Source organism: Odontesthes bonariensis, chromosome 4, assembly GCF_027942865.1.
Source record: "Odontesthes bonariensis isolate fOdoBon6 chromosome 4, fOdoBon6.hap1, whole genome shotgun sequence".
In the NCBI taxonomy this organism is placed as follows: Eukaryota; Metazoa; Chordata; class Actinopteri; order Atheriniformes; family Atherinopsidae; genus Odontesthes; species Odontesthes bonariensis.
Window position 1 is genome coordinate 16,256,566 of NC_134509.1, and position 15,110 is coordinate 16,271,675.

Here is a 15,110-nt window from a genome sequence, read left to right on the forward strand (position 1 = left end):
TCAATTAAAGCTTTTGTCAGAATTAGTGCTTTATATTGATTATACTCTCCTATCTGTAACCTTTCCTGTAGAAATCTTTCAATGTTTGAGTAACAGTTTGGCCTGCAGACAGTGTTGAAAGCCGGGATGGCTCTGTTTTTTACCATCCCTCTGAGCTTTAACCTTATGATAGAAGGTTGACAGCTGAATAATGTTCTTTTTGAGCATGTTAATGTCTTCACCACTTCCATAGCTTTCCCTTATGTCACTGACCTGCCTACTTTGATTTTCTCCTCATCACTTCCCCCCTCTTTTGGGGCCTCTTCCTGCTGTCTCTCTTCTTTCTCTCCCTTCCTTCCACTTCATCTCCGATGTTTCCACATGAGTGATGTGTTGCATGTGTATCTCTCACAGACAAAGATGAGTGCAGCAAGGACAACGGCGGCTGCCAGCACGAGTGTATCAACACAGTGGGCTCTTACGTTTGTCAGTGTCGTCATGGCTTTGTACTGCATGAGAACAAACATGACTGTAAGGAAGGTGGGTTCCACGTGCACTCACCCCACACACACACTGGCATAAAAACAACAGAGTGCATGTGCATGTTGTTAACACATCCACAAGAGCATGTTCGAGATTATAAAAACAGTCATTGAAAGAAACAGAAAGTCATTGTCAATTGAGCCACATCGACGTTACAGCAGACTGATTCCTATCATTTGAGGGAAGCTTTTTTTTTCTGAGCATATACTTCCACACTTAAAGCCTGTAAGCAAAGCTGTTGGCTTGAGGAGTAGGATGCAGGCAGACCTAAGATAAGTTTACGTACGCCATTCTCAACCTTGCAAACAGTGGCACACGCCAAAATTGACAAAAATTAAATCAAATTATCTGGTGCATGAGCTGATTTGCTGTTGTTTTGATTGGTCATGCACCTTCCGAACTCTGCAACCTGTAGTGTGCTGCACAAGAGGTGTTTTTTTCCAAAAAAACAAAAAAAAACAAAGAGTTGTTGGAAATACTGTGAGCAGTATCTCAACAGGCATCTGTATGAGCAGTCAGAACCCAAAAAGGTACAATTAGTTCAAATGTAACAAATGCATGAAATACTGCTTAAAAGTAAACCACAAGTTGAAACTGTGAAGTTGCGGTTCTTATAACAGGACAACCGAGCGAATTATCAATCTGCTACTGCAATGCCTGATGCATCAAACATATCAGGCCTTAAGACTCACTCCCAGTTTTCCTGACACGACCCTACCGTTTGGCCTCTTGCCACTTGGCCTTTCATGCCCTGAAGTATTTGAGACTCTACTTGGACTCACACTTGCCTGAAAGGTGTGAAGATGCAGCATTAACAGGTTGCGCCAAGTTCAGAGCAGAACTACCCTTTAAAATTGTAACATTGAAATCTTAAGCCGACTGGTTTCATACAGGCGGTAGCTACTGCTGTATTCAATGTCATAATGAAAAGTCACTCTTTTTTGTGATATGCTTATTCAATTATTATCATTATCATGTTTACCATACCACTGGTACCCTGGTAAAAAAATAAAGGGCTTTGTAACCCGGAGGCCGTTCTATGGCCCTGTTGTTGGGGACCGCTGATACATGGGATATAAAATCCAGGGGTTGGGACTTATTTTAAAAAACTTGGTACTTGTCTTGAACTCGTCTCAAAAAGAGTTTAGACTTTACTCAAACTCATCCCAAAAGACTCAACACAGTCTGGATGTCACTAAAACTGTGCTCGCTATAATGTGTGTTTGAGAGGTAGACACATACAGAGTGGAAAGGTTTTTGAGTTGACAGAAGACATTATTTATTAAAAGCTACTTGCCTATACACAAACACATACACACACCGTCTGAATTGACATGTTATACTGAGCTCTTTGAAGTTGAACTTTTGAACATGTGCACACACACCAACACCACATCAGTACTCACATGCACACCTCACTAAAGGCTCCCTGTGTTGCCCATAAAAAGACTCATGTTTCAAACATCTGGGAGCTTAAAAGCTTCATGTGTAGCGCTGTCTTCCTCTGTGTATGTGTGTGTTTATATGTGCATGAGACTGGCTTGACCCAGTAACCTTGCACAGCCATGCAGATCCATGCTCCCATGACAAGCCTTGTGTCCATTTGGTTATCTACATAAATTCAGCGTGCTTGTGAGACGGATATTTGGACTATATTACATGTGCTGTTCATGTTGGACAGATCATTAATTTGGCCTTTTTGGTTAAGATACTGTGTAGCATCATAAGACACTCGCAGTAGAAAAGAGAACAGAGCAAATCCACATTTCTGGTCTCAGGAATCTCATTTACTCTTTTCTAGAAAGGAATACATGTATTAAACTTAAATGTTGTGTTATCCATTTAATTACTGGTAACATGATCATACTATGGTACTAATAGTTTGCTTTTGCTGCCATGTCAGAAAACACATTGCCAGGCCTGAAAGCTGTATCATATGAATATTTAGCCTTTTTTAACTACACAGGATGGGAGGGTTTTCTACAACAGTGGTGTGTGTGTGTGCAAGAAGACATCTATATTTAAAGCTTTTCCTGTCACAGAATCCCTCTTTACATGATTTTCTGTTCTTTTTTTATTTTAATTCTGTGCAAGGGTTTGATGTCTTTGAGAAACGAAAGCTGTCACCGTCAAACACACAGTCCTTTGTCTTAAACATGCCTTCTGCCTGCCAACACCTTCACAAATCCATGGCATACATCTAACTCACACCACATGTATTTGAATGCCATGTGTGACTGTGATAGCTGCTTTTGATAACTTTAGCTTTTTACCCCTGTGAAATGAACTGTAAAAGGTATTCAGTCACAATCAGTGAGAACCAAATTGGCACCAGAAACACTATGTTTAAGTAAAATTGTGAACTATGTAAGGAAGAACTGAATGACTACTTCACAGTAAACTGAAAAGTAAGACTACTCATCATATTCTGGGGTTTGCTTGAGTTCCAAAATAAAAAAAAATGAGCAAAAATTGAACAAAAACTGAACTTGGAGCAGAGGGTGGCATGTACTTCCTAAAATCATCACGGAATAACATGCTGTTACAATCATTAGCATGCTACTGCATTAGTCCGCAACTAATATGTTTTCATGAGGAACAGTGTGACAGTTTTAGTTTGCGCTTTTTCTCTCAACAGCTTAGACATGGCTGTTATGCTGCAGGACAAAATGTCTTGAAATTGTGTTGCGATACTTGGCTCTACAGATGCTGTGAACAGATGCACCATGTGATATGTGATATTCTGTGATACAGTAAATCCTAAAAAACAACTGGCGTCAGAAACAAAGCTAACTGCTGTGTAACTCAGTCCATAAAGTAACAGAGACGTTAAGCTGCCAGAGCCATAGGATCAAGATGTCATTTTTATAGACCCATTCCTTGTTGTTTTGAATAGAGAATTTAAAGATATGTCAGACGATGTTACATGCTGGGACAGGAGCACCTTCTTCTAAGAAATCTTCTCCCCTTACTTGTGCCTGCTATCACTGTTACCTGGCTAGCTTAAGTTTTTGTTTGTGCCAAGATGGTCAAATCTTGTAGAGAAGGAAGAGATGGAGAAAGGAGATAAACTGTGCTGGGAGAAATGCAGGGAGAGTTAAATTTCTGATAATTCACAAGCAGGTGTTATGCCAAAATCTGATCCCCTGCTAAATCTGACAACCCTAAACCTATGTGTGACATCACCTTCATATTCTCTACGAAGAAGAAAATTATACTTCCAGTACACATAGAAGTAAGTAAGTAAGTAAGTAAGTAAGTAAGTAAGTAGATAGATATGTGTTCATAGATCAGCTTTCATACAGAAATGTAATGCGTACCTCACATTTAGGGATATAAAATTAAAGTAAAATCTTCTACAAGCGTTACTATAAATTATATGGACTAAAAAAACAATATTTGAAAAAAAGAAAAGAAAGTATGAACAACGTGAAGCATAATGTCAAGTAGAAAAGAACGTGGAATCATGCGCTGCTGTGCATTCATGAGGAGTTCAAATAGAAAAGTAGAATTGATAAAAAAAAAAAAAAAACAACAATCAGGAAAGTCATTGCTTGTAAAAGCACAATGTGAAGAGATATGTTGGCTATGTGGGAAACGTTCAGTAAAATAGCAGTAGTTTATTTGGAGGTATATAATTACAGAAGAAGTTAGTAATGTAACTAAGCCTATTAAGGGCTTCATAATTAAGCAGGACCATAAAATCATAAAACTCACAGGAAGCAAGTGGAGAGGAGCTACACTGGACTAATACGCTGTCTCTCTTTGCTCTGGTTACCAGCCAAAATGCAGAGTTTTGAACAAGTTGAAGTCTCACTGGTTTTTTTGTTGTTGTTTTGTTTAACATGGGAGAGCATTACTGTCATTGAGTCATCATGAAACAACACATAATAGTACATGAAACTAGATAAGACCGCTTTTGTAATCTTGTCACAGATGAAGTCTCCATTAAACACAGTTAAATTGATTAATTCTTGATAAATATAGCATATGTTCCTATATTATAAGGGAAGACAGGAGCTGAGATACATAACAGAACTGAACAGATGGTTTCATATTTTGCCTTAAAATGACACAAAATTATTTCTGACCTAATAACATTATTAAGAGCTCCAAAGCTTCAGTGAGAATCGAACCCGAATAATAAAGTTTTGCTATGGGGAGACCGAGACTTGGAGACAACACAGATGCACAAATGACCTGTTGTTACACTTTGGTATCACAACATTTTATATCTTTGAAACATCTGGAACTAAGACTTTTAAGGGGTCATTTCCCCAAATGGTTATTGTAAACCAAAGATTGTTCTCCGACACTTCCTCACCTTTCTCATAGTTGCAACTTGTCAGTCTGTTACATGATCATGTGTCATTGTCCCTGCTGTGGCACACAAAACATTAAAAGTCTATATTTTATCATTAATATTTGTACGTCATGAATAATTCATGATTATTATTTCTAATTTCGTGGACTGTTTGGGATTTCTGTGGCAATGCATATGTAATTCTTTGAAAAATGAAGCTCTTCCGTAGTGATTTGAGCGCTGATTATCACGTCAGTGGTAAGCTTCAAAGTATTCGGGGCAGCCCTACAGAGGATTCCCTTTAAACTCTGTCATCAGATAAATTATTCATACATACTCTTGTTAAGATATTGTCAGTTCAAGAAAACAGTAAACTGAGTTTTCAGTATGTTGACACAGAACTGCAGCTACATACGGTACTGTACAGACGTCCTGCTGCAGCAGTAGTTGTGCACTACATGTGTGCATGTGAAACTTACACTGAACTTGTGGCCAGGATGTATTTCTTTGAAATCCTTTCTCTCTCCTTTGGTCCTCTTGTTTCTCTTCTTCCTGTTCCCTTTCCATTTCCTCTGGCCTTTTCCGGTACAGCCAAGATATTAACTTCCTTCCTATGTGTGTGCTTTTTTGTTTCTCTGTGTGTGTGTGTGTCCAGCTGAGTGTGAGCATAAAATCCACAGCCCCAGTGGGACCCTAAGCAGCCCGAACTGGCCAGACAAGTATCCTAGCCGTAAGGAGTGCACCTGGGACATCACAGCCACGCCGGGACACAGAGTCAAGATTGTAAGTGTGCAATCAAATATCGCATGCTGCACATGGTTGGCATGCCTCCCTCCCTCCTAACAATGCACTGTTCTGTCTGCAGGGCTATACTGCATGTTAAAGCTTGGGACTGCTCTCTCCTCTTTTTACAAGATGATCTTTCTTTTCATGTTCCACTTATAAACCTAAATGTGAAAGGGGGAGTGCACATTTGGATTTTCGGGTTAACTGCAAGCGTGTGCTCATGGGTTAGTAAAAGGCCTTGGGCAGTGGCCATCTGTGTCCTCAACGCACACACACCCACAGTTAGTTGTCGCCACATTTTCTAAGCTGAAGCACATGTATAAAATGATGGATAATTTGTACCATCAGGCACAATTCCAACTGAAGGTCACTAACATTTTGATGTTGAGTTTTGCTCCTCTTGGATAAACTCAAATGAGTTTTTCAGAGACTCTGCATAGAGAAGATGATGTACCATGTGTTATAGATTGATCATGTCTTAAATGTATGGCTAAAAGGAGACAGACACTATGGAGAGAAAGCCATGTGTGGTACTTCTCTGACAGCCACACAGCCTGAGCTAAGGTGGATGACTGTGATGAAAATGTGATATCTGTTACTTTGCAAGGTTTACACAAAAACTCCTGTGCCAAATCTAATGAAACTTGGGGGGTTGGCAAAAACAGACAAGCAATAAGTACGATAATATATAATCTCAGAGGAAGAAATCATAGGCAGTAGTAGTCTTGAACTCAAGGTGCATGTTGACCAAAAGTACCTGGTACTTTTAGCCTCTGGTACTATTTGTTGAGGAACTAAATAATTGTCTCAGACTACAGTTGTGTTTTTAATGCTTTTTAAAGAATATAAGGCAAATTAGTCCTTTCAAGTAGCTTATTTTTTTGTTCATTGAATAATGACACAATGTAAAATGTCATTTGTTGGTCATTTTAGGTTATATTTACCTAATTTTAAGACCTGGTAAAAATTTAAATTTTTTTTTTATTATGTCCCGATACGTACAACCTAAGACTTGAAAGGAAGTGACTGCAAGCTCAAATCGGTCCTTACAAAGAAACAAGTAAAGAAGCAGTCAGTCACACACACACACACACACACACACACACACACAGTCACATTCACTTCAGTAATCTTCCTTAAGTCTACTCATGTTCCAATGCAAGTAGTGTAACACATGCATACAACACAGCTTTTGCTGTATGCACACACATTCCTGGTCTACAGATGTACACATGCAGGCCCCTGCCAAGCTTACTGCATCTTGTCAAAATTGCCAGCAACTGTCACTTTTTATAGACACATTACATTATCAGCCACATCAACATTTTGCAGGTTTTTGCACCTGCTCTGAATGTGTGACTCCATAAAATCCATCCATCCATCCATCCATTTTCTATGCCCTCTTAGTCCAACTCAGGGTCGTGGGGTGGCTGGAGCCCATCACAGGGCCACACAGAGACAAACTAGACAAACAACCATGCACGCTCACACTCACTCCTATGGACAATTTAGAGTCACAAATTAACCTGACATGCATGTATTTGGGCGGTGCGAGGAAGCCAGAGCACCCTGAGAGAACCCACGCATACACGAGGAGAACATGCAAACTCACCCCCTAAAATGTACTGACAAATTTAGAAATACAAATTTACTGGCGTGTGCTAAGTGTCTCTTTCTATTAATTGCACTTAATGTGTGAATCTATATGCAAAGCTTGAGTTTTGCCCAAAGAATTTTGTAAAGTGTAGATAGACCTTTAGTTTAATTTAATTAGACTTTAAGGTTCAGGTTAGATAGATTTATAAAATGACTTAAGTGTATAAAAAATGGTGACGATGAGACATTTAGTTGGGATGGGGCTCTGGAATGCATTATGTCAGTGAGAGCCCTCACAATGGTAGGAAGACAAATGTGTGTATGAGATAAGTAGGGGCAGTAATGACGTCACAGCGGGATAAATTTAATACCAGAAATCTGAACAAGGATGTCAAGGTCACTCTGTTTTTGCTTGATCACTCGCTGTCTCAGACACAACAACACACACTTCTCTTGGATGTAGTAAACAGAAACAGCGAATGAACAGGGCTACAAAAGCACCTGGAAACCATCTCGACCCCACAATCACACATTTTAATGACATTGCCACATCAGCCCACCTTAACACTCCTTTTCCCCCACAACCTGCTTAATAAAATGGCCATTGTGATCATTTTACAGCCAAAGAGGTGTGCGTTTGTGTGGGAAAGAGGCCAGCAAGGTGTTCTGACTCATACTGACTTGATTGGATTATGAATCGTGACACATTGCAAATGAGTCAGCGTGTAAGCAATGTGGTGGCAAAAAGATGCGATGCAGGGATGTTTTTGAAAAAAAGATTTTTTTTTTACAAACGACTGTGAACCCGGTACCAGTTAGAGCCATATTCATAAAACACCCTTATCCTAGAAGTAGCTCTCTAATGGTTGAGTAGAGAAGAAGAGAAGACAAACTGCTAAAATAGGGGCCTTATAACTTATGTATAACTTCAGGACTCCTATGTTTTAGTTACATTAATTCACAGTAATGTAATTGTAATGCTGGATTAAACTCAGTAACAGAGAAGTCCAGAAGGATATCACCAAGACCAGTTTAAAGTCTGATGTGGCTGGTGGCCGCTCCCAGTGTTTTAGAAAAGTGGTGAACTTCGAGTGAAGAACTTCCCTGAGAAGGACTCTAAGAAGTAAATCCTTTTCATCATAGTTTAAATGAAAACTGGCGACAACATGTCACTCGTGTTTGTGTTGTACTTTATTTACTGACCCTCTCTCTTTGTTTCTATTCTGAATATCCTTTTATGTATTTTTATGCTGAAATTCATGGAACTGAAAGTCTCATCTGGATAAATGCAAATATCCTTAGGCTATGAATGTTGTGGTGTCTGGTCTTTCTTAGTGCTAAACACTCATCCCTACAGAAATAAAATTAAATTGACAAACAAATAAATGCATCTGCCTCCACTCCTGCAGACCTTCATTGAGTTTGAGATCGAGCAGCATCAAGAGTGTGCCTATGACCACCTGGAAGCATTTGACGGGGACAGCGACACAGCAGCCATTTTGAGCCGACTATGTGGCAGTAAGATCCCTGAGCCACTGGTGTCCTCTGGTAACAAGATGTATCTCCGCTTCATTTCTGATGCCTCAGTACAAAGGAAGGGTTTCCAGGCCACACACTCCACAGGTGTGTACCAATGTAGAAGTGTACCTCAACATTTATATTAGCATCACTACATCTTTTGATACATTCAATTCTGTGCGTGTTTGTGTGTTCGAGAAGAGCGTCACTCACTGTCACCAGTTTAGAGTTCTCAAGTCTGAGTTTTTTTTTTTTTTTTAGGAGTAATATCCCCCTCTAGTGGTTCCTTACAGCACATGCATAATGAAAATCCTACTTGAAAACCGCGGCTCATCTGGAGATGCCCAAAATTCCTGAACTTTTAACATACATTTCTATAATAATACTTTTTCCCTAACCTGTGTCTGTTTTAGAGTGTGGAGGTCGTCTGAAAGCAGAAGCCCGTCAGAAGAACCTTTACTCCCACGCTCAGTTTGGGGACAACAATTACCCAGGTCACACCGACTGCGAGTGGCTGCTGACTGCAGAGCCGGGCTACGGCATTGAGCTCAGCTTCATAACGTTTGAGGTGGAGGAGGAAGCCGACTGTGGTTATGACTATATTGAGCTGTATAACGGAAATGATGCTGAATCACACCGTTTGGGTCGCTTCTGTGGTTCAGGGGTAAGCTGCGTATGTGTGTTGATATCCATCTCTGAGTTGTGTAAACTTATTGGGGTTCTTCATAGAGGTCTGCACACAGGTTTTCCTTTTGTTCATCTATGCTATTTCCACTATTTGTTTACAATTGTAACCACAATCGTAGCTGATATCGGTACATGTAATGCCTTTAGTTTGCATGATTTTTTCATTCTATTTACTTCTTCATATTGGATCATCAGTACTATCCAGTGACTGAGATAGTACTGTAAACGATATCTCTAGGAGAGGGTTTTCCAAGCTTTTCAGCCACTGAACCTCATAATAATGGTGACAAAAACTGCCCTTATACCCCCAGAGATGTTTGAAAAGGCCTAAAGGCTTTAATAGTCCTTTTCAAGGGCAACACAAAAGCAAAACTATTTTTGAATACCATGATAGAGGCTTGATTTGAGGAAAAAAAATAAATGTATGCACATGTCACAGTGTTTTCTTTGTGGTGCTGTAAATTGACCTGCAGCAGCTGAGCTGTCACTAATCCGTCATAATCACCTCAGCGGTCAAGTGAGGACAGAAAATCAGGAGGCTGATGACATATTTCTATTTGAATTGTTTTATTTTCAAATCTACCGTAAATCTTGTTTTTCTCTCTTTAAACATTTATGGCTAAAATATGCTATTTCAAATCAATTTTAGACTTTATTTGATTTATTTGAAATCATCCCGCAACCTTACCTTTCCCAACCACTGGGATGGTTTTAACTTGTACCTTGGAAACCACTAACATGCACACAATATCTTACTTGATGGTAAAGGTGATCAAACACACAAACCAAGTTAAAAGAGTCATTTTCACAAAGAAATGAATCAGTTCATCGTGTAAAAATGCTAACATTTACTAATCACCAAATTTGTTGAAATTAATCTTTGGGAGGTTATGAACATCTGAAATCCATACTGTGGTGGTTCAAACATTTCACTCCAAACTGCAACTGATGGTTTGGGGAACCCCCCCAAAAACTCAAAAACGTGTTCAGTGTGTGTGATTTGAACTACATTTTTGAAACATTTAAAACAACCAATATCCTTCACCTTTCTCCCTCTGTCTTCCTGTCATCAGCCCAGAGAGGAGATTTATTCTCCAGGAGATTCTATGCTGGTTCGTTTCCACAGCGACGACACAATCAGCAAGAAGGGCTTCCACATCCGTTACACGAGCACCAAGTTTCAGGAGAACCTTCATGCCAGGAAATGACTCTAGACCCAGCCTGTGACCTCTGACCTCCATGCAGCCTAAAACACTGTCTGTCATATTGAGAAAAGTACGGATCATCCTCCCCTCTCTGACCCGCAGAGAGATGCGAATGTTGGCTAGCCAACATGAGGAAGACTGTGATTTGAACATTTGTCTCCCTCTGCAGCTCCACGCAGGTCATCGCACCCTGTGATGAGGCTGTAAAGACAATGAGGTGTGTGGAGAAGTTTAGCTGAACAATGCATGAGCTATTTTCACGGAGGAGACGGTTTTATGACTGCATATCAAGTTTCAGTAAGAGGGTCGCAGGAGCAACAATGTGGTTTATGGAGATACTCATGGTTGCACAAACGCAAACGAGACTACAAGCACACACACACACTCCAATAATATTCACAATTAGAAAACACGGATGCTATAGAAACTAAAGAATTGCATCCAAAAAAGGAGTTCAGAGCCTTTTGTGAGTCCTTGTTCCTTGAACTGTGCAACTTACTGTTATCAGACAGCTACTTCTACCCACACTAACTCAAAAGAAACTGCTGACGGACATTATTATTGCCTTTGATGCCTGGGAACTGGCCTTTTCAGTCCAGCTCAGAACGGCGACAGATTATTTTATTTCTTTGTATTATAAAACCCGCTGTGTTTACTGTATGTGTGTGTATGTGTGTGTGTGTGTGTGTGTGTGTGTGTGTGTGTGTGTGTGTGTGTGTGTGTGTGGAGAAAAAAACAAACAAACAAAAGGCTCAAGCCTGTCCTTCGCCCTTTTTGCTTAAAGCTTACGTGGAATGGAAAGAACAAATAAAAAATGATCTGTGGTGTTGATGTTAAGCCTTGTATCATGTTGTGTTTTTGAGTTTGCGCCGTCTTGTAACAAGTATGTTTCACTGATGTTTCCAGTTTTTTTTTTTGCTAAGTGGATATCAGAAGGGAATATTTTTCACAGTTGTCTCTTGGAAGGAAGTGACTGAAGGAAAGACTCCAATGGTGCTAAAACAAAACTGAATGAAGTCCTTCAAATGGAGATACAGCCAGTGTGCAAACAGCACTCTGCAACAACAGCTCTAGTCCTGTGGAACTACAATATTGCCTTAGAACAAATGTATGCTCTCACAGGTCGCTCCTATGCTCTTGCACAGGTGTCTTCTTGTATCAGTGGAGTGTTTTCAAGGTTTTGTGGCTGCATATATAATTTTTATTTTTATTTTGGAAATACTGAATGGTTTTATTGTAAAAAGAAAATACTTGGGAAGTTTAGTCGTGTGTGTGAGATATTGTCTACAGTGCATGTGTGTTTGTGTCATTTTTGTAGCTGCTCTCAGAGATACACACACTCACGCGCGCACACACGCACACACACACACACACACACACACACACTCACTTAGCCTCCTCGTGTTTTCTGTTTATTTACCGGACCACATCTGAATGTTTCCTCTTTGTATATTTGAAGCATGAAGAGGAATTAATGGAGAAGTTGAAGGAATATCAGCTGCATTGTTTAGCTGATTATAGAGAAATATATGTGTGTATGTCTGTAAATTGTTTGTGTTTGAGTTGAATCTTTTATTGCTGTATGTGCCAAGCTCCAGATGACCCTGATCAACTCTAGTTTTTTGTTTTATCTCTCCATATCTGTGTCTGCAGTTCGGAGACTCTGACACCAAGTCCTCTGAATCACTCATTAAAATACACACAGGATCAAACCAACCGTGTGTTTCATATCTTACTGCTGTATTTGATGTTTTAATGTAAATGTACAGTTAGGTGCCAAAGATGTTTTGACAGTAACACTTTTACGCCACCACAATGCTTTGAATAAGGGAATAATCTAAAAGAAACTAGACACACTGGTATATTTCAGGATTGTTGTTCTAACACATGAAAAGTAAAGCCTTCCAGAAGCCTGGAATCTATGAATGTTCAAGTAATTTCCTCCCTTGAAATGCTGTGCTGGCCTTTAATACATTCACCTGAATTTGGAATATTTATGCAACTCGGTTTTGTCTTGTAAATGAAATGCATGTTGGGTTCAGATTAGGTGTTTCACTCTCAGTCTTTCATAAACATTTCATTCATGGATCTAAAAAAGCTATAAAGCTATAAAGCAATAAATTTCGGAATTCATCCGCAAACCATCTATCAGCCATCACATCATCAACAAAAAATAGTGACTTTGGCAGCCACATATGTCCATGCTGTCACACTGCTTCCACTACATTTGACAGATGATGTAGTGTGCTTTTGATCATGAGACCTCCCTTTTATCTGTCATTCTTCTCTCCATCATCACTGTACAACTACATCTTGGTTTGACTTGTCCAAAGAACGATGTGTTTCGGAACTCGTGTGAAAAGGGAGGGAATGTTTTGAAAATGTCTGTAAAACCGAAACAGTTAAAGCAATGGATGAGTTAAACCTCCTTTGATTTGAATTCAAGTAGATTATATACACCTCAATCATGCGCTGATTTACTCAGTTTATGTATCTATGTGAAAGTGCGCAGAAGCTAAATCACAAAACTGATACCTATAACCATCTATTTTATATTTTTGACTTATTTTATTTAATTTGGTTTTGTTTGGAAGGAAATACAGTATTACAACTATGAGTGGATGAATCAAATTCTTGCATTTTCTCATTTGATAATCAAATAATCAAATCACATTGTTATCCAGACAATAAAATTGAGCAAATTAAAGCTAACGGTGATGAAATTTCACTTCCAGTTGTGTGGTAAAGAAAAAATGTTACACTTAGAAAACCTCATGCTTCTCTGAGTGTTTTTCTAGATCTTTATTACTGGTCTGTCACAGCCCCCACACATTCTCACCGATTTACTTGTTTTGTCTAAGGGGTGTTGAGAGAGCCACATCATCATCACATCTGTTTTTTTCTCTTTCTTTTTTATATAAACTGAAATTAAATCTTTGATTAGAGAAATTAGCATCCATTTCGCCAGATAATAAAAGCCCTAATCAGGAAAATTGGGACAATATGAAAAACAAACAAAGAAAATGCACTGATTGTTACACTTACTCTGACTTTTGTGTAAAGTGATCACAAGTCCCACAACCCAGAGCAGGATAAACCAGGTCTAGAAATTAAATGAAACTATGATTTGATACAAAAGCAGGATCCACAAAAGGCTGAGCGTTTGAGGAGCAAAGACAGACAGAGGATCTCCAGTTTTCCTCTCTAGAGGAAAGGTCCTCAGAGAAAGATTTAAAGGTGTTTGCATGTTTCCCACTCTACAGTGCATGATATCATTTTACAATTCAAGAAAGAATTTCCCTTTGTGAAGGGCAAGGTGTAAGCTAGACATCTCTGATCCCTCAGACTGCACTGCATCAAGAACTATCACTCATCGATAGTGGATATAACCACATAAACAAGAAATTCCAAAGGAAAACCTTTGTAAAGTACTACAATTCACAATTATACCCACAAAACCCACTTAAAACTCGACAGTGCAAATATTAATACTTAATGTTAACCCGCTAAGAGGTATCATAGACCTTTTTAGGTTTTATTGTATCTGGGATGAATCACACAAGGGAAATGCATATTTTGGTCAGACCAATTTGTATTCAAGAACTTCTTTGGAAGATGCTCCAGACCAAAGGCGAAAAGAACCATTTAGACCGCTACAAGAAACAAGTCCAAAAGCCAGGCCATGTGATGGTAAAGGCTTTTATCAGTGCCTTTGACAGAGCTCATTTACTCTTCAGTCGTGGCAGCGTTAATGCAGAAAAGTTTGTTGAGATTTTATGGAGTCACATATACTGCCTTCAAAAATAAATCTAAAAGTGACGTTCATGCATTTTTCAACAAGGCAATGCAAAACCACTTTTTGCACACATTATAAAGGCCTGACTAAAGAAGAACAGGGCACAGGTACTGGAAGGGTCTGCAGTACTGATCCGTCCCCAATATGGCGAGAGTAATCAAACAAAACAAAAAAAAATAAAACAATGTGACAATGAACACCCTCCTGCTCATTAACACCTTAAGTCAGTTTGCAGGAAGAACAGGACTAAATCAAATCTGAAAGGCTTCATCACTTGGCATCTTCAATGTCAGAATGTCTTTTAAGTGTTGTGAGAGGGAATGGCATCATCACAAATGGGAAAAAAGCCTTACGTCCATTTGTTTTAGAATGTCTTGCAGGCATGAAATGACTAAACAAAGCCCTGTCTCAGCTTTTGGAAAATATGTTGCTGATGTTCAATTTACAACGTAATCTTCAAAAGACAGTTTCTCAGTTTCAAAAGCTGACATGTTGTCTCTGTTCTATCTTCAGATAAATACAGGGTTTGATGTTCCAAACCACTGTGTTCTAATGGTGAAATTTTACGCAGTGCTGTAACATTATTTGAAACTTTATTTGTTGTATTTTCAAGAGACACATTTGTCATATATCTTGTTTTTTTAACAGAGTGAAATTTTGACATGATAATTTTCTTAAGTATTAATGGTCTCACCAC

The 15,110-nt window shown here is 39.1% G+C and overlaps 1 protein-coding gene across 1 annotated transcript in view; it reads left to right on the plus strand.

The window, feature by feature from the left end:
- Window positions 1–12,333, plus strand: part of tll1 (tolloid-like 1) — a 54,787-nt gene extending 42,454 nt beyond the window's left edge. Inside the window, exons 18-22 of the mRNA XM_075464454.1 lie at window positions 394–519; window positions 5,481–5,608; window positions 8,617–8,830; window positions 9,139–9,389; window positions 10,486–12,333. Of these exons, the coding sequence (XP_075320569.1) occupies window positions 394–519; window positions 5,481–5,608; window positions 8,617–8,830; window positions 9,139–9,389; window positions 10,486–10,620 (854 nt within the window). The 3' untranslated portion in view covers window positions 10,621–12,333. The remainder of the gene's footprint in view (window positions 1–393; window positions 520–5,480; window positions 5,609–8,616; window positions 8,831–9,138; window positions 9,390–10,485) is intronic.
- The last annotated feature ends 2,777 nt before the right edge of the window (window positions 12,334–15,110 follow it).